Source organism: Haliaeetus leucocephalus, unplaced genomic scaffold (genome assembly GCF_000737465.1).
Source record: "Haliaeetus leucocephalus isolate CR32 unplaced genomic scaffold, Haliaeetus_leucocephalus-4.0 Scaffold151, whole genome shotgun sequence".
Classification (NCBI taxonomy): domain Eukaryota; kingdom Metazoa; phylum Chordata; class Aves; order Accipitriformes; family Accipitridae; genus Haliaeetus; species Haliaeetus leucocephalus.
The window spans coordinates 4,723,595-4,750,418 of NW_010972587.1; the positions used below are offsets into that span (position 1 = coordinate 4,723,595).

Here is a 26,824-nt window from a genome sequence, read left to right on the forward strand (position 1 = left end):
GGGGTGTGTGCAGGGCAGGGACCCCTCACGCAAGACCCCGGCAGCTGGGGGCCATGAGGCCGTGGGTGGCGGTACTGGCCTTGTGGGAGGTGCTGAGGGCTGCAGCTGGGCGGTCGCCCGCCTTACCGACCATCGTGGATCAGGCCTTCATCGAGGCCTGCGTGCACGTCCACAACGAGCTCCGCGCCAAAGTCCAGCCGGCCGCCAGCAGCATGCGGTACATGGTAGGGACAGGCCCGGGGGGGGCGCGGGTGGCTCCAGAGCCCCGCCGGGGGGAGTGGGAGGGTGGGCCGGGGGTCTCTCGGTAGTCCCCGGGTGAGGCGACCAGGGTGGCGTTTATTTGATAGGAAATATGGTAATGAGTCAAGTCAGTTGTAGACAGGTGAGTCTGGGAACAGCAGGCGTGATGCAGTGACACAGGCCAGCCGATGATGTTCACAATTCACCCCAAGGAATTTCTGCTTAGGAAGAAGCAGTGGTCCAGCAGCAGGACTGATCCAGAAGAGTTAGGCTCTCCATCAAAAGCAAGGATATGAACTGCAGTCCTGGGGCTGAAGGGGATTTCTGGTGGCAAGGAAGAATCTTTGCTTGTCATAACCAAAACAAATTGCATGTGAAAATTTTTGCTGGAAAGGGTTAAGCAAAGCTGAAGAAGATGCAGAAAAAGCGGATCTTTGATGTTTAGTCCACTATATATCTCAAGAGGAAAATGTTGTGAGCAATGAGCAGCTAAAGGATGAGTACCCTGAGGAAGGCTCGTGCTGTGCTGGGATACTGATGGCAAAGAATGCCATTTGCTTGGGTGGGTTTGCAGCCAGAATGGCAGGTATGGGGGTATGACCCTGGAAGTGAAGAAGCTTCTGAAAGACACCAGACCCAGTTTTAGTACTCAGGAATAGGGAAACCAGGAAAAATTATGAATAAAGGTATGCATGTAGAAATATGGTTAGAAAAAAAAAAAGGCCTTAGGGAGAAAACCGTATTGGCAGCCATAGAGACTGAGAGTGAACTGGAATGTACGAACACCAATAAACCTAGGCAATAAGACACAGGATCTTTTACATAAGACATAAAACTAGGTACTTTAATGGTAGAGGAAACATGCTGAAAAACAATCATGACTGGTAGACAAATACCAAAGATTGTTCATGTTCAGGAATCAGAAGTTTTGTTAATGGTGGCAGACTGCAAAGAAGTAAGAGGTAGCAGAATGAGTTACTGGCCAAACATTGGCATGTTTACCTCATGACGCTGCCTTTGTAAAATGATCGTAGGAGGAGTAAATATTTGTTTCTTGGGGCTCTCTTAAAAATACTTAAAATATTTATACATCTGAATCTATAGTAGCTGTGCATTTTTTCTTTGAATTAATTTTTATGTACCAAATAGAAATCCTTAGTGACCTGTTCAACAAAAAAATTACCAAAAAAAGTTTAATGTTTAATTAATGTGACAGTAATTTCTTATCTGAAGATAAAAGTGTATTTCAAACATCTTTTCAGTTGCTATCAAGTGCTCTTATAAAGTTAATGTTCAACAGTGAAGGGGGAAAACAAACTCGTCTAATGAAATTAGTTCATATTTCTGTGCTGCAACAGGAAAAGTCAATGAAACTAAAACATGGGTACTTGCCTAAATAAGGGAAAGGATTTCTTTATGAAACTCCAGCATATGATATCTATCTGTACTTTACTGCCTGACCGGTTTTGTCTGATTGTTTATGATCTGGTTGTAAGTTAACATTGCACAAGTATTTCACCTTTCATGTTTTGCAGACTTGGGATGCAGCTTTGGCAAGGACTGCAAGGGCATGGGCAAATAAATGCATTTTTGAACATAATGTGTACTTAAGTCAGAAACATCAGTGCCATCCTAATTTCACATCTATTGGAGAGAATATTTGGGTTGGAAGTCATCAAGCATTCCATGTTGCTGATGCCATTAAATCGTGGTATAATGAAGTCAGATTCTATATTTTTGCAGTGCAGAAATGTAGTAAGGTTTGCGGTCATTACATTCAGGTAAGAGTTATCTTTGGTTAAATATCCTGTATAGTGCCTACTAGTTGAATCAGTAGGGGCTGTAAATAATACAGGGTTGTATATGTGGTTTGTAGTGACTGGCAGTTTACTGTCTTTTGTAATCTCAAGCAATGGCTGTACTGCTGGTTAACCCTGCTGGTTCACCTCTTTGTCTTGTATAATAATCCATTCTTCATGTCCACAATATTGGCCTCACTGAAAGCCTCGCTCCTCGTTTCATTGTATCAGTACTACATGAACTTCAAGTTCTCTAGCTGCGAAGCCACACAGTTCTGAATTCTCTTAAGTTTGGAGATGCTGTTCGAAGTAATCACAGTAATTGCAGAATGTCTGTGGGTACTCCTTCATAGAAATGTTACCAGAAGGACAAAATCCAGCCAAAGTAAATTGTATTCTTTACAAATCTTGTAAAAAAGGAAGGGGGAAAAAAGAGCATCAACAACAAAAGAGGCAATTTATGATATATTTCTGATTTCTCAGTGGTAATTCTGACAAACTTAATTCTGCTGAGAAAGTAAAGATTTTCTTAGAACACTTAATATTTTAAATGGATTTATTCATTCCCATCTTTAAAAAACAAGCTTTGCAGTAGAATTAGTTTCATCTATGAGCAAACACATAATATTTCACTGATCTGAAACAGATGATAATTTTAATGTCAGGTAGATCTTATCTAGTAAAAGTGACTCTTTAAATTCTTATCTCAGTGTTCAGAGATGCTTAGATTGCTCTCTATGCAAATTACAGTTGATAATACTGTGCAGTATACTTAGTGTGAAACTGTTACCGGACACAACAGTAGCTGCGAGGTTCTTTTTGAGTAGACTTTGGATTGTGAAATGAAAATACTTTAATGAAATATTTCATTAATACTTTGATGAAAGTTACCAGAATCATTTACAAAGCATTTTTGTTTGGGTCTTTTTGTACCTCTTTTATGTCTTTTCTCACTTCTTTCCCCTCAAGTGTTAATTCTTGTTTCGTGCCCCTGGTTCTGCCTGTAACAAACTCAAAAGCAAGGCTGGAGGATTGAAGTTTTGCTGTTCATTGGGCAGTAAATCTTTAGAAGATCAGAACTAGACAATATCTTTGGAAAATATTTTTCATTTTTTCTCTGGCACAGTAAATTAAAAAAAAAAATTTACGTAGCAAGGTAGTTCCTAGCATTTTAAGATTTGGTGTTCAGCCTTGTCTACACAGAATTCTGGAGCTTCTTGCACTTTTTTCTTGGGGTGATGTTCACTTCTAAGCTTTTCTTTCCCCTGATTAATGTTGCTTGCTCCTTTCTTGTTACACATTGTTAAGTAGTATCAAAATGTTCATGCATTTCAGGCAGTATTTCAGGCAGAATTACAAAGGAAACTAATCACTGGAAGAAAGCAAGTAGAGTTAAAAAGGGTTTGTCGTGGTTTAACCCCAGCCAGCAACTAAGCACTACGCAGCCGCTCACTCACTCCCCACCCAGTGGGATGGGGGAGAAAATCGGGAAGAGAAGTAAAACTCGTGGGTTGAGATAAGAACGGTTTAGTAGAACAGAAAAGAAGAAACTAATAATGATAATTATAACACTAATAAAGTGACAGCAGTAATGATAAAAGGACGGGAAGATACAAATGATGCACAGTGCAATTGCTCACCACCCGCTGATCGATGCCCAGTTATTCCCTGAGCGGCAATTCCCCCCGTCCCCACTCCCCCCAGTTTATATACTGGGCATGACGTCACATGGTATGGAATGTCCCTTTGGCCAGTTTGGGTCAGCTGTCCTGGCCGTGTCCCCTCCCAACTTCTTGTGCCCCTCCAGCTTTCTCGCTGGCTGGGCACGAGAAGCTGAAAAATCCTTGACTTTAGACTAAACACTACTGAGCAACAACTGAAAACATCAGTGTTATCAGCATTCTTCTCATACTGAACTCAAAACACAGCACTGTACCACCTACTAGGAATACAATTACCTCAATCCCAGCTGAAACCACAACAGGGTTAAACACCAGTGAACATGTAAAAGTACCTATGTCATCCAAATTGATAATCAAAGGCCATGCATTATCCAGGAGCCATGATGGACTTGAAGGCTCAGACACAAAATTGAAAAAGGGTAAAATTTACAAATCATAAACGGATAGGCTGTGTAGACCTGCTAAGAGAACCATGACACAGAAATCTCAAAATGGTGGAAATCTCAAAAAGCTATGTGAAGCTGTTACATAAAGGCCCCTGAAATGCTTAGTCCTTAATCCAGGATTCAGGTAACACCACATTAAACATTAAGGTCCTTTTTGAAGAAAGGTTATGTCTGTTGAAGATAACCACTTCTTGCAGTTACAGTTGAAGAGGTGGAACTTTGAGGGATGTTCAAATCAGTCTGTTGGTCTGAGACCTGTACTTTTTGTACTGGGGAGATACCAAGAGTAATCCCCTATGTCTTTAAATTTTCCAGCAGTGGAATGTATGATCATCCGGATGTTCTAGGTATATAGTTAAACATTTTTACCTGAATTCAATACTGTCTGGTTAGTCATATGCAGAAGGTATAGGAAGAAGCTCCCAAGAAAAAGCAGATGCCCAAGCTGTAAGTGTTAGTAAACCATCTTCTCTTAAGTATGGCAGATAACACTCATTAGTCTGACAATGCGCAGTGGTAAAGCTTTCAGACTTAAGTTTACAGTAGTTATCAGCCATACCACTTCTAGCGCAACAGGAGAAGCTCTTCTTGCAGACCTAAGTTATGAATGTTCAAATTAAGGAGCTTTTGGGTAGTTGCCACTAATTTCCCTTTTGTTCCATGGAATCTATCCCTGGATCATGAAGTCAGTGACTCTTACTGAACTTGTCCTGTAGAAGATTGTGGAAACTTGCAGCATAGGTCACTTCATCTTGAGGGGTGAATATTTAGAAGTTCATCTTAAAAAGCTTGCTTACCAGCAATTTTTTTAAATGCATAAAAAGGTCAGATGCTGCAAATGAAAGTAATATGTAGGCTCTCTGAAAATAACGGAAACTTTCTAGATATTAGACTAGGTTACTGCTGAGTGTAGTTTTTAATTTCTTTTAAAAGCTTTTTTTTTTTTTAGGTTGTTTGGGACAATTCATATAAAATAGGCTGTGCTGTTACTCTATGTAGGGAAGTTGCAGGAATACGAAATGCAGTAAATTTTGTTTGCAACTATTCACCAGGGTAAGTTGCTGGTTCAAATGTAATAAAAAAATGAAAGCAATTGTAATGACATTTAGCTGAAAGTAAATTGGGTTCTTTATTTATTGGTAGCCTTGTAAATGCAATCGGAGAAAACAATAGTTGTCAAATTCAGTTACCAAGACAGCCATGAGCATTAGAACATGTACTTGCTTAGCTTTTTAATCTGTCAACTTTACTGATAAATCTCATTCTGTGCTAATCTTAAACAAACAAATCCCAGAATTAGCTCATGCTCCACTTCATTGATTTTTTTTTTCATATGAAACAGAATCAATGAGAAAGTTGCTGCAGGCAACTGCTGTCAGAGCTGGAATTACCTCTTGCAGTTTTATAGATTTTTTCAATTGCACTTTAGCTTTTTACACTATTTTTTTTTCCTTAGAAATGATGGAAGTAATAGCACAGTTGTTAGTTGCTTTTCCTTTCTGTGTAACTGAGTAAAATAAAATTACATTATCATTTCTTGCATCTTTAATGGCTGTGATTATACCAAATGCTATTTAAGCATTAGAAAACAGTAAATGATCAATGCAAGAAAAAGCTAACTGCAACATGTGATTTTACATTTAAATTCATATTCTAAAAAAACATAGGCCCCAGCCAGTGCTGTTCCTAAAGCAGGAGGAGGTTGAAAACAGGCAGATAGTTTTAAAATAATATATTTTGTCTCATAGTAATGCACAGTCCATAATCAAGCACATGCATATGCAGTCTGTTTGTCATTTTAAAAACATAACATAGCTTGTGAGCTTGCATGACAACTGTTTTTTCTTCTAGCAAACCTGGGCCGCTACTAGGGAGTTAAATTAGCCTGAACTAAAAAATTCATTGAGCCCTGCCTATCTATCTTCCAGTACCACAAAACTGGACTTGAACTTGAAATGTTATTTTGAAACTTGCTGGGGTATGGAACTTTGTTGTTTTCTTTTTAAAATCTGAACTAAAATGTTTCCAGTTGCCAGTGCAGCATAATGACTGACATCCACAGTGGTCTGTAAAGCCTTGTCACTTGAGAATTTTCTCATTTGTAACAACATACCATGTTGGTTTGCTGTGCTGTTCTGCACATCCTGGAGAATGGATAGCTAAGCTGAATAGCTGTCTGAGATGAGGTCTAACATGCCATTGTTCTTCTGTCCACTGCTTGATACCAAGAATGCTGATCTCTACATCACCACAGAAACAAGTGGAGTTAGAGCAGACAGAGCATCATCTAACAGCCTTTTCCCTTCCTAAACTGTCTGGAAAAATAGGTAAACCTTAACCTTGCCACCAATCATCACCACACTCCAGACACTAGAACAGCCTTTTCCAACTTGACCTTCATGACTCCTTGAGGTTTGGACCCTTAGTGCTCAGTTACCCTGCTAGGATAGCAGTTTCTTTTCAGAGTTGAGGATGCACCAATTTAAGGACCACCTCACCAGAATTACTTTATTCAGTGTACCAGTTTTATAGTGTAGCCCTTTTACAGATCTTTTCTGAAGGTCTGCTGCTGGGACCATCCATGTCTGAGATGCCCGGACTATCCTTCCCCCTGTTTAAAGAGAAGCTTACCGTAGTTTGGAATGTGCCCTGTCCTGTCATCATTAAAGTTAGCTGCCACATGCTTGCTACCAGGCTCTGTTTGTCGTGCTGTTCTTCTCATCTCTTCTACCTACCTTCTTCTTGGTAGGTGAATCTTCATCTTCATGCTCAGTTTTCTCTCACACATTTGGAAACTGTATATCAAAATTACCAGGATGACTATGTTACAAGGTGGTTAGAAATACCAAATACCATCAGAGACAGATGGACCGTAGATGTCATTGAGAAGATTTATTCAGTTCAATTCAGACAGTTGCTCTTATTTATGCTTCTGTTTTACTGCTCTTTAGGAAACTTTATCACAAGTCTACATTAGCAGAAGGCATAACCTGTTCTGGTTTTGGAGCTGTTAAGTTTCCACTTATTTTAGAGCAAACAACCTTATAACTGCTTCCTGTTGTGAGTTTATGATGACACATTCAGATCTTACAGAATTTGAACAGCTGTATTTGCGGTTTCAGATTAGGATTTGTAGTGGTTGAGGTTATCCCAGCACTCTTAAAAAGAATAAGATGCCTCTAAACAGCAAGATACCTTCTTTGATATTCCTATCAGTCTGTCTTACAGGTAGTAGCTGTACTTCATGAGTTTTAAGTGCTGTGAATGCAAATACTGTCATTTCACCTTTTCACATCAAAAAAGGATTCATTGAGGTCATGGATATTGGCAGGGACAGGATATCCCCATTTTCCTGTTCGGCAGATCATGGCATCCTCAGAACAAGAGATGTGTCCTGGCTTTCAACAGATGTGGAAAAACTACCTCCTTTTCCCAACTTCACTCGATGCTTCTCAGTTCTTCTGTTGTAAGAAAAAATTATAATCCATGATACTTCTATGCTGCTGGGAATACAAATAACATCTCATTACCTTTTTGTTATTGTACCTTTCCATGAATATGACCTTCCAGGTCTCCACCACCTCTTTAGAAAGATAAGTGGCATCCAATCCCCGACAGGTGGCTGTATCTGCCATTTTTAGGACTCAATTTCTCCTGAAGAAGTTGTGGGAGTTAAAATGTTAGAGCACCTCAGTGGATAGTCAATAAAGTGGTAAATGGAAATCACTGTAAGTAAATATGAAGTGATACACATGGGGGAAAAGGCGGTCACCTATAAAACCATGGAAAATGTCAGCTCAATACTTGCTAGCTGTCAGAAGCAAATGAAAAAGTAGTAATGATTAATTAAATTAAATGATTACTCTTTAAGAGTAAAACATAAAACATAATAATGTCACTTTTCATGGAGACAGCCTTTTAGTTTCTATTGCCTAAACCAGCAAGACAAGTGAAATTTAAAGCCCATATGATAGTCTCTCATATATTTTATTCCATTTAAGTAGCATAGTCTTCAGAAGCCACCTGAAGCTCCTTGTGAGAGTGAGTTTTTTTCTCCCTCCAGAAGTTAATTTGTGGCTTTTTTTCCCATTCCTTACACCTTCTCAATGAGGGAGCGCTCTACAACCTTGGTGTTAACCGATCTTTAAATAGATGAATAGATAGATAGATTTACTTATTTGTAATAACAAGATAAGGCCTCTCAGAGAAAAAGGCAAGGCCTTTCATCTCTCTCAGTCTGTGGCTGAGAGTTCTATCAGTCTTCTCAAAGAGGATTTCACAGTGGATTATGAACTGTGTGAAGTAGTAATGTAATTACCACTTAAAAGTGGAAGCCTTTGATACCAAGAAAGACTTCCTGAATTGCAGCTCAGGCAACATCTGTAGCTTCTTTGTATTGCATTCCTGCAATTGAAATGTGCATGGTCACCAAGTGGGTCTGCTTTCACACCCTTATGGGCATTATGCTCTTGCCAGAACTTCTAGAAGCAATGTTTTGTCCTTCAGTCTTTCTTATTCTGGGTTCTGAGACCCTTTTTAAGATAACTCTGTGGTCTGCTCTTTGGAATCACGCATGCTGTGAATGTATATGTGGACAATCACCCCAAAGATATGTTACTTAACTTGTAACTTTATTTTTGAGGGATTTATGTATACAGACATATATTAACAACTTACTTTCCCACTGTTCTCTGACCAATTCAAAACCTATGTTCAATTCTTGGGATCAGAAGATCCCCATTCCATTTTATCACTGCCTGGACTGCATGTTGGGGCATGTGGTTGCATTATGCCACTATAGATGCTGCTGGGATAAAACTCAGGCCAACAGTGTACCTGTGAACAATGTATATAAAAGACATTTCAAAGAAGAATAGTAGCAAGTAAGTTGCAGGTAGTCTTTCGGGGTGTTCTTCTCCCTCCAACTTGTACAACAGTATTATACCAACCCTTACATCTGTATGTCTGGTGGGTAGCTCTTTTTTATAAACATAGATGATATAGGGTGTAAATACAGACTTAGAATCCTGAAAATGTTATCACAGGTCTTGGTGCAAATTATCTGCTTTGAGGAGTGCCCACTATGGAGGTGAGTAGAGTGACAAACCAACCTAACTATAATAGCCCACAGTCCTTTGAGGGGACTAAATCTGCCCCTGTGTTCCCAGGATTAGGCTATGAAACCTAGCATTGCTTCATCTTTTTGAATGGATGCAGCAGAGACTGGGTACTGTGTTTCCCATTAGTATAGACAGCCAGGATGATGGTTATCTGCATTATCATTTTCAGCAGTTATTATGTATAAGGAGCCTTTCTGAGAATGTGCAGTGGTAAGTACTGTGGGCTGATCTTTATACTTAAAAACTTTGGCTCCGCTTGGATGAAATACTTAAGCATGTAAGGGTCCCAGTGTCTTCACTGAGACTGCATACTTACTCTTGGACATTTATGTTTTGTGGAATGAAGCTCATAAGATTTCTTTTTTTGCTAAATAGTTGGTTTCAAGCTATTTGGGAGTGTGTCAGCTTTAAAATTTTCCACTCTCAAATCCTCATTTTACCTCAGTTGAAACGAAGCTCCATTCAGAACATTCTGTTTTAGTAGTTCATATACCAGTGTAAAATTTGAATAAAAAGCCTGAGTATTTTCCCATAAGGAAAATAATAGCTTTTTAAGATTCTTTTCTTTCACAGGGACAGAACAATAAAAATTAAAGGAAGGAAAATTATTCTGATGTTTTTAATGAATTATCAGCCATTTATTGTATTTTCAGTGTATTTACTTCAACAAATGATTTAAGATATTTAACAAATCACTTAAAATTATGTATGAAAATTTTCTTTTTCCTTTGTAGTGGTAACGGTCTAAGAAGACCATATATAGAAGGAAAATCATGCAGTAATTGTGCAAAAGGGGACACCTGTGAAAATAAACTGTGTAGTAAGTAAAAGCAAATGTAAAATGCAATAAGTAAAATGAAATAATACAACCATCTACTTGATAAAGAATGCTGCAAGCTTTGTTTTACTCCTTGATGGTGCTCATTCAGGTCCAATTCACAACTAATTTAGAACTATTCTTAAGGCCATTTACATTCAGGAAACAGATAGTTCATGTTTTACTGATTGTGGGCCTCTGACCATTACGAAGTCTTCATTTGATTATAGACAGGTATAATTCATGATATAGTTAAAAGTATTATTGTTTCTATTGCACTCCACTGACTTCATTAATCATACCAAAGAAATCAGCATCTATGTACTTTTGAAAGCAGCATTTAGCAGCAGCTCTTGAGTATTCTCATAGGCCTTCAGAAACTGCAAAGCTACTAATCACTTGTATTTAGACTAAAATATTTAAATTGCAGTTACTGAGTCTGTTGTGACTGTTTTGTGCAGCCACAGCAAAATTACATTGGAGCATCAGTATAGCTGATGCTTATACACTCTGTAAGCAGTCACGGTAACTGTGGGAAAGTCATTCTGGGTCTGTAATTCATGCTAGAGTTATAAAAGAAATTATTCACAGAGGCACATTGTCTTTCTCACCTGGTTATGTCTGGGGGAAAAGGGACTGCATACTGATTTAATTCTCTAGCTATCAGATGTTTTCCCCATGGCAAATAGGATTCATTCCTTAAATGGGGTAATTCTTTTAACTCTATTCTTGTCAAGAAAATGAATTAGAGTCATGAATTGCTAAGTATGTGTCATGTTTGATGGAATGAAACATTAAGAGACAGTAGGTCGTCTCTCTTCAGAAAGTTCTAGACCTGACAACTTCTACCTACTGGGAAGTCACAAGCTAGAAGTTTCCTGTGGCTAAAGTTAGAACATATGTTTTTAAGTTTCATTTAGTAAACTGGGAATAAGACTTGTGGGTTTTGTTTAACAGTTAGTTATTGCATTTGCTCAATATATAGGTTAGTATAGCTTTAAAAACATTCAGCAATCCTGTAGGTCTTAATTTTTAGGTAGCATACACCTCTGAAAAACAGATACAAGGAATACCCGGTTATACTTGATCCCAGGGTTAGGCCTCACTTAGGAAACAGTCTGTCTCCTGTTCTCATTCGTAAAATTGTGTTTCATAGTATTTACTAGCTCATGTGTATATTCTGAATATTTAAACACTATTTATTATTTTGAAAAAGACAAAGGAGAGAGGATTCAAACTGAAAATAAAGGGGCTGTATAATACGTCCCTCTCCCCCATCGATGTCATTGTTATAAACAGTAATAGCTTTATGGAGACATTAATATTATGAAGTATTGGGTTTAGTTTTTATCAAAACATTTTAGCTTGAGTTTTATTTGTGAGGTTTATCAATGGGATTCTCAGAGTTTTTCAAATTCTATTGACTGTAAATCTGATGAGTTTGTTTTAGCTAGCTAGTAAAGATTTAAGGAAAGAGAAATCATGGCTGGCTGTTTCTGTTTCTTTTTTCCCTTTTTTCCAGGAAATCCAGAACGTGATAAAATTATCTGTATGTATTACAATTTTACACTTCTACTTATATTTCTTAGTTACTTTAAATGTATGTACTCCCCATAAATCTTATATTTATATGCTTATTTATAGATTATTCAAGATGGCACCCCCCTTGGGAGTTCAGAATTTTATGCGATGAGGCTTGTATCAGTCTTGTAGTTTTGAGAGCATCACTGATGTTTCTTGCTTTTGTAGCTGTTTATTTTATCAAAAAACACTTTACAAACATGCATATGTCCACCTAACTGGATTTTAAGTACATATTGTCTTCTGAATATACTTGCTAATGAATTAAGCAAAAAAGTTATATTTACATAACTTTAAAGACAACTTTCTTTGACAATAATTTTGTTGCCATTATTTTATGCTCCTTAGAGAAAGTTAACATGCCAAAAAAAGTGAAATTCTAGGTGGTTAAAACCCATATTGGGAAAATATTAAGCTAAAGATGGTATCTGGTAAGGTTTGGAGCCTTATTTTTAAATACCGAATTTCCCCAAACTGTGACGTACTCTGTTCCTGGAATTCAAGGAGAAAAGTATGTGTCAGTTAAACAACGGTTAAAATTCATACTAAGCCAATATTTGAAATCACAATTGCTTAATTTAGATGCTGAGAGAAACCTAGCATCATATCATGTACTCAGTCCTGTTTCCTAGAGTGACAGAATGTTCTGAATAAAATGTATAAAGTCAGAAGATGTTATACAAAGATGGTTCTTTAGAAGTCTTGATATTTGTGAAGTTAGTACAACTTGGTATTTATAAGTTAATGCATTTATTTTTGCTCATTCAAAATGCGAATCTTTAGATTTTTTATTATTTTGTTCCTAACTCCCTCTAAACCTTGTGCTTAATTTTCATTTTTTTATTCCTTGTTTTAATGTGTACCGTTACTTACGTATAGCATATTTCCTGTTTTGTAAGTGTTCTAAAGTTTTAATAATAAATTTTCTTTGTTTTATCTTGAAACTTGCTAAAGTCCATTTAATCAACAGAGATTTTACTATTCTATATCCAAGGCTTGAAGTCTTTCGTTAATATGCTTTAATTTCACTTTCTCCAAAAGACTGATTAAATTTATACAAGAATCTGAAGCTTTTTTCCTTCTAGCAAAAATCTGGCAAACTAGATTTTTTCCTGATTGTATCAGTCTTTTCTAGTGAATGCCAATATGGCTGTATGAAAGTTCATTATTCTTAGGTAATGTCTCACCATTGTTTTAAAATGAACAAATAAAAAACCCACAAATTCTGCTATTTTCTTAATGTTCAGAACTCAAATTAAGCCTAAAGGAAGCTTCTGTGAGTTCAGCTTTAGGAACTAATTTGTCTGTCTTTCTCTGTGTGCGATTGACAATTTAGGTCTAAAACATTTCAATTTATTATCTAAATCTATACTGATAATTCCGTTGATTATATAAAAAAAACCCCTTATTTTAAGTCTCAAAGAAAATAAGATAGACCTTTATTGTAGATTAATGTAAAATTAGGCGAGTGCTAGCTATTTCTTCTGTAAGTTTTCTAAAATTACTAAAATACAGAACAGACTTTTCAAATAAAAGTTTATTATTTAAACCTTGGATTACACTATCAAATCTCGAAGTGTAATACTATATACCTAAACCCATAAATAGGTGGCTCCTACACGCAAAATCGTGCAGTATGAACGCTCCTGAGCAGCGGCTCATCCCATTGGTTTACCTGGAAGTTGCTGATATTCACCATCTTGGAAGATAAAATCATTATTTAGATGCTGGTTTAGAGTTGAAAAGCTTATTTCAGAGCTAAATTTCAGACGTCTATAAGGAAGAAGTTTCCTTAATACTTGAAATAGAAAATTTGGTACTACAATAAAGCTCTTTCAAGCTTTAAAGTGTTACTATTGCATCATTTTAAGATGCTGCCTTTTTACTAACAAAACCTGCCATTTACATTCAGTTATTAAAACACAAGTTTTCCTACTTGGAGCTGTGAGATAACCTGGAAGAAATTCATATCTAACACAGTAATTCCTTATCCCTGAGAATAACTGTCCTTCTTGTCATTTAGTAACTCGATTACAGTTAGGACTGTGACAATCAGAGTATGCCCTGGAGAGAAGGCAAAGTTGAAAAAGAGCTCTGCGGTCTCCCAAAGCTTTAGAAAAACCTCGGTTCTTACTGGCCGTATTTATGCCAGGCTGATAGTAGCCCTTTCACCTGAGACATAGTTTTAGTGTTTTTCCTGAGCTAAGCAGTGTGGAATTTGCAACACTGAATGATATACAGATAGTGATGCCATCAGATCGTGTATCAATAAATGAAGTAGTTTTGCGTCCATTAAAATATTTTTCCATTCTGCTTTCCTGAACTTGTGATACAAGGTTTCTGTCCTCATTGCTGGTTCTCATGGTGTCCACACAAAATAAGTGCAGTTTGCCCCGTTCCCTAGTGTGGTGTCTTTGGGAGGAAATCTAGGAATGGCTGAGAACATAGTTCATTCCAAGATCTCCTTTCTAAAAATGGCATAGGTGTAGGCTGTAATGCCTTGCTGTATCTTCTCTCAGGAGATTCCTGAGTATTACTCCGTAACATTCCGACAGTATTGTAGCAGTTCTTGAACTTTCACGCTTTTCATGCTGCTGCCATGCGTCAACCATTTCTGGTGTTATCCTGTGGAAACAGGCTTATGATGGACAGCAGAAAAGCCTTCTCATTTTTCAAATGCCTTGAATTTAAAAACAAAGATGGAAATGTGACAAATGATAGCAATTTAAGTTCCAGAAATTGAAATCACGTATGAAGGGCAAGGAAGGTAACCAGAGATCCTCTCCAGCTAGGCAAATACTTGTATTCTCTAACAAGCTTCCTGTATCTGCGTTGTTGAGATTGTGCTAAATCCTTCATCCTGTGCAACCTGCTGAAGCTTTGGCTCCATCAAGGAATCACAGAAGGGTTGTGGTTGGCAGAGACCTCTGGAGGTCATCTGGTCCAGCCCCCTGCTCAAGCAGGGCCCCCTAGACCTGGTTGCACAGGACCATGTCCAGATGGCTTTTGAGTATCTCCATGGATGGGGACTCTGCAGCCTCCCAGGGCAACCTGTGCCAGTGTTTGGTCACCCTCACAGTCAAAACGTGTTTTCTGATGTTGAGAGGGAACCTCTTGTGTTTCAGTTTGTGCGCATTGCCTCTTGTCCTGTCACTGGGCACCACTGAGCAGAGCCTGGCTCTCTCACCCTTACACCCTCCTTTCAGGTATTCATAGGGTTCAGGAGGCTGCTGTCTTCCACGGCACTACCACTGCCTGTCGTCTTCCCTTCACAATCTTTAGCAGAGCTATCACCAAAGGCAAGAGCCAGCCTTTCACGCTTCCCATCTCCTTTGGTTGAGGGGAGGGAGTGAAACAGGCTGTCCTCGCGGGGCAAAGTAGATGTGACAAAGCAGATGCCTTGACTGTCGGGAGGTGGGCACCCCAGGGGAAAGAACTCCTAGCAGCCTGCTGTGCTTTGGTCCGTATGAGATCCCAGCACTTTGTGGAGAGAACGCAGCAAGCGATGCAGCGTCATTTTGCTCAGTTAGGCCAAGGGGCATCATTGCAGTAAGCAATTTATTACAGTAAAACTACCTGCAGTCCAACCACATTCTGATGACCTCCCCTCTTAATTGTGAGGCTGTTTGCAGCCTCATTATTACAAAGCAATTGCAAGATTTTTTTTTAGCTTTTAATAAATACAGAATAATTCTTGTGGAAATCTAGTACCACCACCATCCTTTCATTTAATCTGTGTTCTGCCCTGAGGTGAGATTGTGTAATAGAAGTAGCGATGTATGTCAGAATATTAGTTTATTCACAGGTCTGGAAGGCCAAGTGATCTTGCAGCTGCCCTATCCCGTGGACAGAACAAGAAACCCCAGCAGATCCCCCCAGTTTGTTCAGCTGAACCTAGTAAGTCAAGGACAAACAGACTTTCTCCCCAACACAAGTAACAATAGTTGGTGGGGAAGTTGATGATTTGAGGACAAAATTAAACGTGATTTTACAGATTCCCAGGCATCTTGGATATCTGTAATAGGCTGTAATCCACCAGCCTTTAGTCCTGTGGCTGAATTGTACATTAGGGAAAAACTAAGAATCTGAGGTCTTATGTTTCCAGCCATTTTAAACTGAAGGCAGGAGGTGAGAAGTGAGACAGGGAGATGTAAACATGGGCATTTTTTCAAAATCATTGGGCTGTACAGCTTCCTGCTGATACCCAGCTCATAGTGCTAAATTTCACTTGAGATCTACGCAGGGACAGGCAATGCTTCTATTGTCCAGACAAATACAACATGATATCCAAATCCCAAAGCTTAATTTTCATCTGGTTTGCAAGATCCACTGATTAATGCTGGCAAAGGATTATAACTCTCTTCGTGTGAAAACATTGGTTATAGATGCTTGAGGGCAGGCTGGACTTCTGCTTTAATTATAGACAGAATCACTAGATGGAGCCAGAGTCATCTCTGCAGGAAAACATCTAACCTGGACTATCTGTCCTGCATATGTCAAAATTTCCTACTTTATAAAGACCTCGGTTCAGTTTCCCAGCACAGAATTTCAACTGCGTGCATATATAACTCCAGGATCACTGCACTGCTAAATTATTGGTGCCGTTTTAGTGTGGTGATAGTTTTTGTGCAAATTGCGTGTAGTTGTAATATAATCGTGGCTTTACAGTAAGTCTAGCTGACCAGAGGCTTTAGATTCTGATAGATTGCATGGGCATTATTAGAAAAGAAAAAGAAAGAGAAAACATAGTTACTTTGTAGTTTCAAGGGAATATTCAGCTGGAGAAATAACTGGCAGCAAACTGCTCTCAGCTGCCCTGGTTTAGGAAAGAGGCAAGATGACTTCCAAAGGACCAAAGCAGTGGAGAGGCTGCCAATGTTCAGTTCAGAAGCAAGGGAGAGAGTCATTCACCATAAATTTTCACAATTTCATCTAAGGATCTCTCCATTACCTGGTGCTCCACACACCCCACACCCCCCCCACTGCCAGTGGCACCTGCATGGTGCCTTGTGGGTCTCAGGAGTGCCCATGGTGGATCGGAAGGTCCTTGTAGCCCCGAAGCAAGCAGCCGACAGGAGAGACCAACCTCTGTCCTCTGGCAGGACAGAAGGTAACGGCACCCACGGGAAGAAACCTCCCTCCCAAGATCCCCTTCACCATCCCAGCCTGACCAGCAGCCACCAACACCAGCAAGAGGCCATCCTCCCGAACATTTTAAAATGTCCCACCACAGCAGAGGGTCCCACCGCCTTCGCCAGTGCCCACACACAGTTTCTGGGCTAGAGCGTGACAGCGGAAGAGAAGAGAAACTACGTCTGCTGGACGAGGGACCTTGGCACTGTCGGTGGTAGACCAGGAGACAGAGTCAGTGGGTGGATCTTCTAAATGTAAGTGAGATCATGACCATCGCATATGTGTTCTGGAAGCAAATGGAGCCGTGGCCAACCCTTGGTAGAGGAACGGGTGAAGCGATTAGAGCTAGAAGTCAATGGCTGGGCTGCAAGCATGTCCACTGCCTTGGACTGGGGTTGTGTCGGGGTTGGTGCTTCACCTCCCGCTTCCCTTTACTTGCCAAGGGAGGTGAGAGGTTGAGATGGCTGGTAGTGCCTCCTGCGTCTTTTCATCAAGGACACGACGGGACCAAAAGCGTCTTGGAGCCGGCGTGCTGTGCCTACGGAGAAGGTGGCCAGTCTCCTCCCACTGACCGCTTCGGCTTGGTCTTTTTTAAAGAAATAATTGATTAGAGAAAAAATTGGTGATCTTACTGGGAGAGTTTCAAAGCACAGGAAGCTATTGTAAAAGAAAAGGGGAAGAAAAAATACTTGCTCAGTTCCCTCTCCATCCAGGTCTCTTGTGCCTCTGAGGGCTGTTTATTGTTAAAGGCTGTGTTAAGCCTGTCCAACAACAGTAATTGGAGACCCCCTTTTTGTTTCTGTCCCAAAAGATCCAAAACTCCCGGTGTGTGTCCCCACCCCCAAACTTTGTTGCCTTCTACAGCTGCCCCTACCTTCATGAATTTGGTTGGCAAATCATGGCAGGGCTAAGAGGAAGGTATGGAGAGTTAGTAATGCATGGAAATCCTTAAACACATGCACACAGAGAAATACTTAATTATATGCCTCCATTAATAGCCTATATAGGTACAGCTGTGATGTTGTTGGAGGGCTACAGCTCCTTCAGCCTATCTGAATTAGGTGTACAGATTGTTACAAGACTCTGAAGCAAATCAAGGGTATTATTTAAGAGGGAAAAGCCATCGTGCAAACCCAGAAGGCAACACCAGAATGGTAATTTCCACAAGTGTTCAGCAGGATAAAGCCTGACCTGAAAAACTGAGCAGGGAATCAGACCCATGAAAGTTGTTTACAACATATTTTCTCTGTAAAGCTACGTAAATCTGAGTTACAAGACCTTAGCTCTTAAAACGTATGGTTGTTCTTAACGCTCTTGCATTCTTGTGTTACACACCAAACCAGGTCAGAAGGTCTGTTTTGCAGCAAGCTGCTGTTCAGGGACCTTTTTTTTCTTGGGGTGAGGTCGAATTTAAATATATGCAGTTTTCCTAATTCTGTTTATTCCTAGAGTAATTCTGAAATGGAAGCAAGGTAATTTTAATTGAGCTGGTATGACTAAGCTATACTGTAGGAAAATCAGCTGAACAGCAGATTTGTATTTTGTCAAAGCTACGATTTTTATGGTTGACACAGGTTTTAGGAAAGCTGTTCTGCAGCATCTCTTCAGATAAGACCTACAATCACGGAATGGTTTGGCAGTCAACCAGAATGGAGCACACTCAAAGAAAAGACAGAAGTATACCTGGAGTGTTGCTCCTTGCTAATATGCATGGCAGATGCCTGTTTCACGCTTTACCCTTTGATGGCCAGCTATGATGTCAGATAGAGCTGTACCTTATGAAGCAATTTCACTTCCTTTTACTTTGACACTTTCAAGTGCTTCCACACCCAGAGGAAAACCTCTGAAGAGCTGCTTGCCAGTATTATCTCCACTTCAGAGATTTTTCTTTTAAAAACTTAAAAAAAAATACTGAAAGCATTGAAGGATTATGAAAATCACATTTTTCTTTGCTGCATTGTTCTTACTGGATCTCTTCGCTTGCTGTCATGCTTATCCGCAATATCCCTTGCCTGACATAGATGATGCAAAGTTCATTGAAGACTGTGTGAGAGCTCACAACACATTTCGATCCAAAGTGAAGCCACCAGCCAGCAACATGCTTCGCATGGTAAGGAGGCATTAATGATCTGTTTGAAAATTAATATAGATTGTGCTGCTGATTTAGCCCATCTTATTCTTAATTTGCTTTGTGCTTTTCTTTCACTTTCTGTCAATGATTTCTGTACTATATATGTTAGTTCTTTTTAGGAAATAGAAAAGACATTAATTTTCACAATATTGTTTAGTTTTAATAATTTGAAGGGAATTCCTTGTTTAGGGATGGATTGCTACTCTAAACTTCAGCCAGAGCAAAGGGCTGTACTGCAAAAAACAGTATTTGGTTCTCAGCATTTCATTTACCTCTTTCCAAGAGAGATAGTAATCTGTTTTATGTTAGTCCAGGTTTCATACAGGGAAGCTGTTTGGTATTAAAAAGCTCCTGAATAGGCAATCTGCACAATAGGATTTGTCAAAAATCTGTCATCTCCCCTTGTTTCTTCCAATCTCGAACATGTGTTGAAGAAAGGGATTTGCCAGGACATCCGTTTAGATACCTGATCTTCATTTGCTGTAGCAGGGTTTGAAGAGTAGGGATACTAATATCTGGGCTGGAAAGCAGAGCTTCCTATAAATACAGTGGGTATCAGAATAGGCTATGGATAGGTCTCAGCTTGTTTGGTGGAATATATAAGGAAAAAGCTAGCTAGCTGAGGGAGGTAACCCCCCTCAGTTCATGTCATTACTCTGAGCCCTCCAGCAGTGCTGCATAGCTGGAAAGGAAGTTAAATGTGCAACTGCATGCACAATATGAATCATTTCTGTGAAAGGAAGTCATGGTAAAGGGGTGGTAAAATTCAGACTACTCGTGATTTTAGTTTCTTGCCATTTTAAAAAACAATGTTTAATTTAAAATGCTAGCGCACAAGAGCAAACTCAGCTGCTCAGACCAAAGATCCAGCAAGCCTGGAATAACAGCTGGACAAATATATAGAAATCTTTTGAATCAAAGGTGTTGCATTGTATTTAAAGGCTGTTGAAGGATTTTTCTTGTACGACTTTTTTTCTGCCTTGAGCTCATGCAAGTTTTTATCGTCCCTAGCATCGTGTAGCAACGAGGTGCACCGCCTAACCACAAGTTGTGTGAAGATAACTCCTTGCGTGTGATTTGGACCTGTTATTTCCTAGCTTCGTTTGATAGCCTCTGGTCTTTGTATTGGAAGGAGCAAGTAATTATTGCTCATTTACCGGCTTCACACAAGATGTCCAGCTGTCTCTGACCAAAGCTGCAGAGCACTCTGTTGCTTTATGAAAGCCCTCCAGTTCTAGTGTCCCCTTCTTGAGGTGGGCTGCTGCGCTGCACACAGCTTTTAACAGGACTTCTACAGCGGTCTAGTTATATATCTGGGTTTATTCTCCAGTCCTTCTCAAGGAATTTCTAACACTTTATTTGCGTTCTAGACTGCTACTGAACATTGATTTACAAGTGGTAGTAGCCATCTCCAAGGCTGTCTTTATGAACACAAAGTTAAAATTTGTTTTTTTTCTCACATCCCTTAACTTGCATTTCTCTGTACTGAATTTTACCTGCCATTTTATTGCCTGGACATTCAGTGGCATAAAATCTTTCTGCAAGTCTCCCAGGCTGGTTTCTCAAATTATCACTTGAGCCCAGCAGAGATGAGCAAGCCTTTTATTTGCTTTGGCCGACAGCTCCGAGGCACAAAGTCCCTCAAGCCCCTCTACAGCTGGGGGTTTCACGCAGTTCCCTCCTCTCCAGCATAGGAGCTTACAGACCGCAGTCTAAGTATTTTAACAAGTCAGATACCACAGGACAGTGGATAGATACTACGTGTCCTGCAATATTTAAGGGAGAAAGAAGAAACAAAATTTGCTATGGGAGTAGAAATGTCAAGTCAGAGAAGGAAACTGAATGCAGGGATGGGAAGCAGAAAGGGGGAAAAGAATCCTTAAAAGTGTCTGTTTAAAAATGTTTGAATTCAGCAAAGTCACTGCAGTGCAGGTTAGATTATGTTTTCTTCCTTTCCTACAGTCCTGGGACGCTGCTTTAGCTAAGACTGCCAAAGCATGGGCAAAAAAGTGCAAGTTTGAGCACAATATCTACCTTAAAGTTGCAAGGAAGGTGCACCCCACCTTTACTCCTGTTGGAGAAAACATCTGGACTGGCACAGCCACCATCTTCTCTGTGGATGCAGCTCTCAATGACTGGTTTAATGAAGTCAGCAGCTATGATTTCAACACCAATCGCTGTACTGGCATGTGTGGTCACTACACCCAGGTGAGTCTTACATGTCCAATGGTTTATAATGTAATGGTTTCACAGAAAATCCAAGGGCTTGGAACAGACTGCTTTGGAACAGGAATTACAGCAGGGGTTTTCACCTCCCAGTTTATTGCTGCACGAGATTGGAAAGAAATATTCTGAGGCCCAGGGATGTCCGGGTCCTATTTCTAGTAATGGAGAAAAGGGATTTTCCCCTGACAATTTCATGCATCCAGGGGAGCCAGATAAAAAACGCAAAACCATCTATCAGTCGTTTGTCTCAGCTGCCCTTGGGATGTTGCTCCTGTGTCAGCTGTTTTAAACTTCCACAAGATCCTTCCCTTCCCCTCCCTCCCTTAATGCTGTTGCTTTCTCAGTTTTTAAACTCGTGCATTACCTATTTCCCTTTGCCCTCCAGGTCGTTTGGGCAGAGAGTTACAAAGTTGGCTGCGCCGTTCATTTCTGCAATACCGTTGAAAATTTTCCTGGACTTTTCAGAGCAGCACATTTTGTTTGTGACTATGGGCCAGCGTAAGTTAATTATGGCTGGGGGGAGGGGTATTTTTTAAATACCCTACAACTGGCCTGGTATCAGATGCCAACAAGCACAGGAACAGTTGTAATGAATTTCAGAAGCAGCTGCATCCACATGTCACCAGTCCAAGGGAAACTTCCCCCGGCCATTGAGAGCAGAAGCTGCTGGACATAGCCACAGCTGCAGAAAATCCCTTTCTAAAAAAGCAGGTGACCAAATCATAGCTGAGAGCACTCGCCATAAGCAAGATGGTGGAATAAAATCTGTTCTGGCTTCAGTCTCTGCATGAAAAGTGGGGCAGGTGCAAGCTTTCCGCTTGAGAAAGATTACATCTTCCTACAGCCCCACCCAAACTTCAAACAAGACATTTTAGTTGAAGAAATAAAAGGAAGACAGTCCTCTAGTTTATCTTGTACCTTGCAATTTCTGGACTTACCTTTTACAGATTTGTCTTTAAAATACAGGTGGGTAATGAGGGACTAGAGGCAGATTCTTGTATGCTTGTAGTGAATAATTACACTTGAATAATCAGTATTGCCTGAGAAGTCTCATTAATTTCAAGTGGCGAGAGTCACCGCGTAGCTGCTCCCCATGCTGGTGAGAGCTTTAATCTGTTCTAAAAGGAATTTCAAACAATTGCAATGATCAAGTTTGGGATAAAGGGACTTCCCCTCCCATAATAGCTTTTCATGATAAATTATTCTAACAATCTGATGGAACCATGTATTTAAAGTGCTTTTCAAATGACCAAGCTAACAAAATATTGTTGTTCTACTTTGCAGGGGGAATTACCCAAGAAAACCATATAAAGCAGGAGAAGCATGCAGTGGGTGCAGTAATGAGAAGTGTGTGGACAAGCTCTGTGGTAAGACCAAAGTGATCAACTAAGAAAATTGCATAGAAATAGAAGTGGCGTAATTATCAGTGGAAATAAAACAATGAGTCAATTTGCACTAAATACATAGTGGGCCTGTAGCCCACCACACAGCAACAGTACCAAATCCTGGTAAGAATAGTGTACGAAGGAATTAATTGAAATACTTTGCTGTTGAAGGCTCTCAGAGGTAGAAGCCAGAGTTTCTGATGAAGAGAAGTACCAGTTAGACTTCTTCCTGCCTTTTATCTGAGCAGGAAGTCAAATGTAGAACTTTAGCCCCAACAAATATTCCCCATCTGTTTCTTCTTTCGTAGCAGAAATAGTATATTTAACTTCTGCCTTCTTGCTTGTTTAGTATGTCCTATCACATTTTCCAGACAACTATAGTTCTGAACTAATAAGAAGATTATACTGAAAAGCACACTTATTTCTAACTTCTGCAATTTTCTGAAATACAGCAGTGAGAACTTGTTTTTTCCACAGCAGTTTGCAGCTGTGGACCTTTATGTCATTACAGCTAGTCCCAAATTAGTCAGAAATAGTGTTTTAAATAAAGAGAGATTAAAGGACATGCAACAATGTCTTAAATCAAACATGAATTTTATACAGAGGTTTAATGGGGATGGTCTCTACTAGCCAAGCTCTACATAGCTTCAGCTGTAGAAATAATTGAGCATTTGGTACTCTATTTTCCTTCTGTGATATCCTGCCTGACTCATCTTGAAGTCTCAGCCTGACGCATCACAGGAAAAGTAGAAACATCTCAAAGACTAGGGGGAGGGAGAGGAGGAAGAGAGCTTTTAAAAATTAAGTGCTAGATCCTACAACCCGTTTTACCATATTCTCCCACAGGGCAAATCAGCAGTTCCAATAGGATGCACACAGGCAATCCTGCAAATGCATCAAAGCCCTTAGTAAAGGTGTACTTCTGTGATAAATTTAGTAGTTATATTTGTCTGTAATTACTTAAAATTGGTTTGTATATAAATTTTAAATAAATTCCAAGGTTTGGTTTTCTTTGCTATTCCCTCCTCCCCATGACACAAATTCTTCCTAATACAGCTGCTTCTTTTCTGCTTCTCTTTCAATTCAATAAAAAATACAAGCCCCACACCAGTTGGGAACCTGCCCTTGCTGGCCTGCTTCCCCTTGCAGGATGTTTTAGGCACTGACTGGTATCGTCAGTGCAATCTGCCAGGCACCAGCAATGGCTTACCTCTTTATATTAAGAACCACCACTGAATGATACTCCCATTTATATCCTCTTCTGATCTCTTTACAGAAAATACAGAACGCGAGAAGCTGCTAGGTACGTATCAAATTGTTCTCAATTGCCTTCCTATAAGCATGGCTAAGTTTGACGGGTCTTAACACCTCTTTCTTCACTGTTTTTTAGATTATACCTACTGGTACCCGGACTGGGATACACAGCCCCAGCCACCGCAGCCCCGGCCCCCCAGGCCTCCCACGCCACCGTACGTCCCACCTGCCGAGCATCCGCATCCCTCTTGTGACCGATACTGCCTTAGCGTTTCAATTTTAAGGCCACTGCTTCTGGTACTGAGTGCTGGTGCTGTTCTTTTAGTACAACAGCGGTATCCACACACATTTTTTTATGAGTAATGATCAATTAAGATACTGATAGTGATCCCACCGCTGTCTTACTCTCAGAGAATTGCACACATCTGAAAAAACATTTGGTCATCTCGCCATTATCCTCGTGATGTTTATCCTGCAGAGTAAAGGCTGCATCTTCACTCAAGGCAAGATAAAAGTGGCTATGCATAGAGTTACTGTAATTTATTGGCAGTAGCTGCAACATGCTTCTATGTCTGTATGAGCCTCTTAGCTCTGGCTCGGGGGTAGATTGCTAGAGGGACCACGTAGACTATGTATTACTATAGACGCTAACAAGTCTCCTGGAAACCTGGGGCATCACAAAGACATGTCTGAAGCAGCACACTGTACCCAAAAAAAAGCAATAACACATCCCCATTAACCTTCAATTATCCCAGACATTGTTTTCCCCAGACAATGGAGATTTAACTGTATGTATTCCTTTTTATGAACAGGAGTAAAGCTTGTCCTTTACTCTATTTATCCTATGTGTATCAGTCTCCATTAAAGTTACTCTATTGTCAGTTGTACTATTCTGTTCTTCTCCTCTCAGAGTCAAGCTTTGTCCTCCATAGCTAGAAGAATACCAGGGAAGGTTGATAGAGCAAGGATTAAGATGGGGTGTCAGTGAGCAGAGCTTAATTTTAGGATGTGAAATGGTGACCAAATCTGAAATGCAGAGTAGATAGATGATGGCCATCCTGTGCTTGCAGGCAGGGGAAGGGGGGAGCAGGGAGGAAAAACGGGAGAGGGAAGATGAAATGGGCCCAGGACAGATGGTGGTTCAGAAATAGAAGATCTCAGCCTCATTAAAAAAGCCTAAATTGTTGATGGATTCAGTTTGTTTTTAGAGACATTGAGCCTTTGACCCCTATTGTTCTTATATATATTTATTAGTAAGGGAAACAAACCTGTCTTTCAGGCTAAGAGATACCACCTGATGTTAGCAATTCATAACTGTGCTATCAATATTTAAAGCTGTTTCTCCTCCTTTATCTTAATCCTAATGTTTTGAGAACACAGCGACTCAAATTCTGAGCCACACTGCAGCTCTGAAGGAGCACGGCATCCCACAGGATAAAAATGAGCCCCAAACGTTTGGGCTCTTGTCATACGCTGCAAAATGTCACCATGTAAGAAGATACATATTTAATTTCCCAATTATCAGTTCTTGTCTGCTGCCATCTTTTATATGTAGCAACAGCAAGCAGGCTGGGGGTGGGCAAGTGGTTGGGAGGGGACACAGCAGGGACAGCTGACCCGAACTGACCAAAGGGATATTCTATACCGTATAATATTGTGTTCAGCAAAAAAACCTGGGGTAGAGGAAGAAGCAAGGGGGGCGGCTGGCTTCCAAGGGTGGCCGGTGCTCAGAGGCTGGCTGGGCATCGGTCTGCCATTGGGGAGGGTGGTGATTGCTTTGCATCACCGGAGAGGTTTGTTTGTTTGTTTCTCCCCTCCTCTTTCCACACATATTAAGCTGTCTTGATCCTGACCCATGAATTTTCTCACTTTTCTTTCTGTTTTCTCCCCTCTGTCCTGCTTGGAAGGGGGAGGGAGCGAGCAGCTGTGTGGATGGGTGCTGGGCTACTGGCCAGGGTCAACCCTCCGCATTATTCTCCTCCAGAAAGCGGTCCGTAGGGGAGTTGTGAACAAAGTGGTTCTCATCCATGATTCCCTCGGTGGGCCTTTTCTCCTGTAAGCAGTCTCCCCACGAATAGCCGGAGGTGTGTGACCCGCAGGACCTGATGTGTGCTGGTGGGGCTGCAGTTGCAGGCTCACAGAGTGACCCCGGACCACCAACCCGAATGTGGCTTTGCCACCAGCCCCAACACCTACAGGACTTCACGTGCAGAAGTGACAGCTGGGACCTACACCCACACGTTCAAAGGATGCAGATTCCTAAAACGAAACCTGGAGTGGGAAGAAACCCAACCTCATTCCCACAGAGATGTCCAGGTTGGGACTGTGGGGAAGGGTCTGAGCTTGACGGGCAGCTGATAGGTAAGGACAGCATGAGGAAGAGGGTGGTGATGGTGGTGGGTCTGAGCAGGGAGTGTTGGGCACCCGAGGCAACGTGCGTGGGACATCAGCTCCCAAGTCCTGGCTGAGAAACCCAGTGTGGGTGCTGGGTGCCCGGCATGAGACGGCACCAACCTTCACAGCACCCAACTCTGCTGGGGGCTCGGGTGGCAGGGAATGAACCGCAAATTGCTAAAGCTTGGGAGGAGAAATTGGTAGCGACACATAGCACAAGCGTGTGGTGACAGGAGAAACCCATCAATAACTGCAGCGTATTTAAATGGCAGTTCTCAGCCAAACTTACCCCTCCAGTAACTCCATGTACAAGCAAAGTGACTGTTCATACTGTAGTAAAAGTCATAGTTCAAATCAATCATTTCTCACAGCATTTTGGCTCAGAATAACAGCCTTAACAGCAATGCTATTTTCATGAAAAGCAGAAAATTTATCCCAAACTTTACTGCAATCCATAGTGATTGCTACGGATGAGATGGTGGGGGCCAAAGACACAAAACCAAAGCAGCCCAAAGGACAGGAGAGAAGCAGCTTGCCCACCACAATTAAAGAAGCGAAAAAGAGAGACAAAGCTGCCACAGCTCTGATGTGAACTCGTAGCTTAATTTCCTTATTC

The 26,824-nt window shown here is 40.6% G+C and overlaps 2 protein-coding genes across 2 annotated transcripts; both read left to right on the plus strand.

Annotated features, from left to right (window-relative positions):
* The first annotated feature begins 53 nt into the window (after positions 1 to 53).
* LOC104828330 (glioma pathogenesis-related protein 1-like) lies at positions 54 to 17,429 on the plus strand. The gene is made up of 5 exons (XM_010561963.1): positions 54 to 224; positions 1,776 to 2,021; positions 5,117 to 5,220; positions 16,623 to 16,795; positions 17,314 to 17,429. The coding sequence occupies exons 1-5, from the start codon at positions 54 to 56 to the stop codon at positions 17,427 to 17,429; spliced, it is 810 nt and encodes a 269-aa protein (XP_010560265.1).
* Positions 17,430 to 18,663: 1,234 nt separating this feature from the next.
* On the plus strand, positions 18,664 to 24,298 carry LOC104828245 (glioma pathogenesis-related protein 1-like). Its single transcript, XM_010561797.1, has 6 exons — positions 18,664 to 18,928; positions 20,912 to 21,157; positions 21,561 to 21,673; positions 22,460 to 22,542; positions 23,837 to 23,863; positions 23,951 to 24,298. The coding sequence occupies exons 1-6, from the start codon at positions 18,749 to 18,751 to the stop codon at positions 24,175 to 24,177; spliced, it is 876 nt and encodes a 291-aa protein (XP_010560099.1). The 5' UTR covers positions 18,664 to 18,748; the 3' UTR covers positions 24,178 to 24,298.
* Positions 24,299 to 26,824: the final 2,526 nt, after the last annotated feature.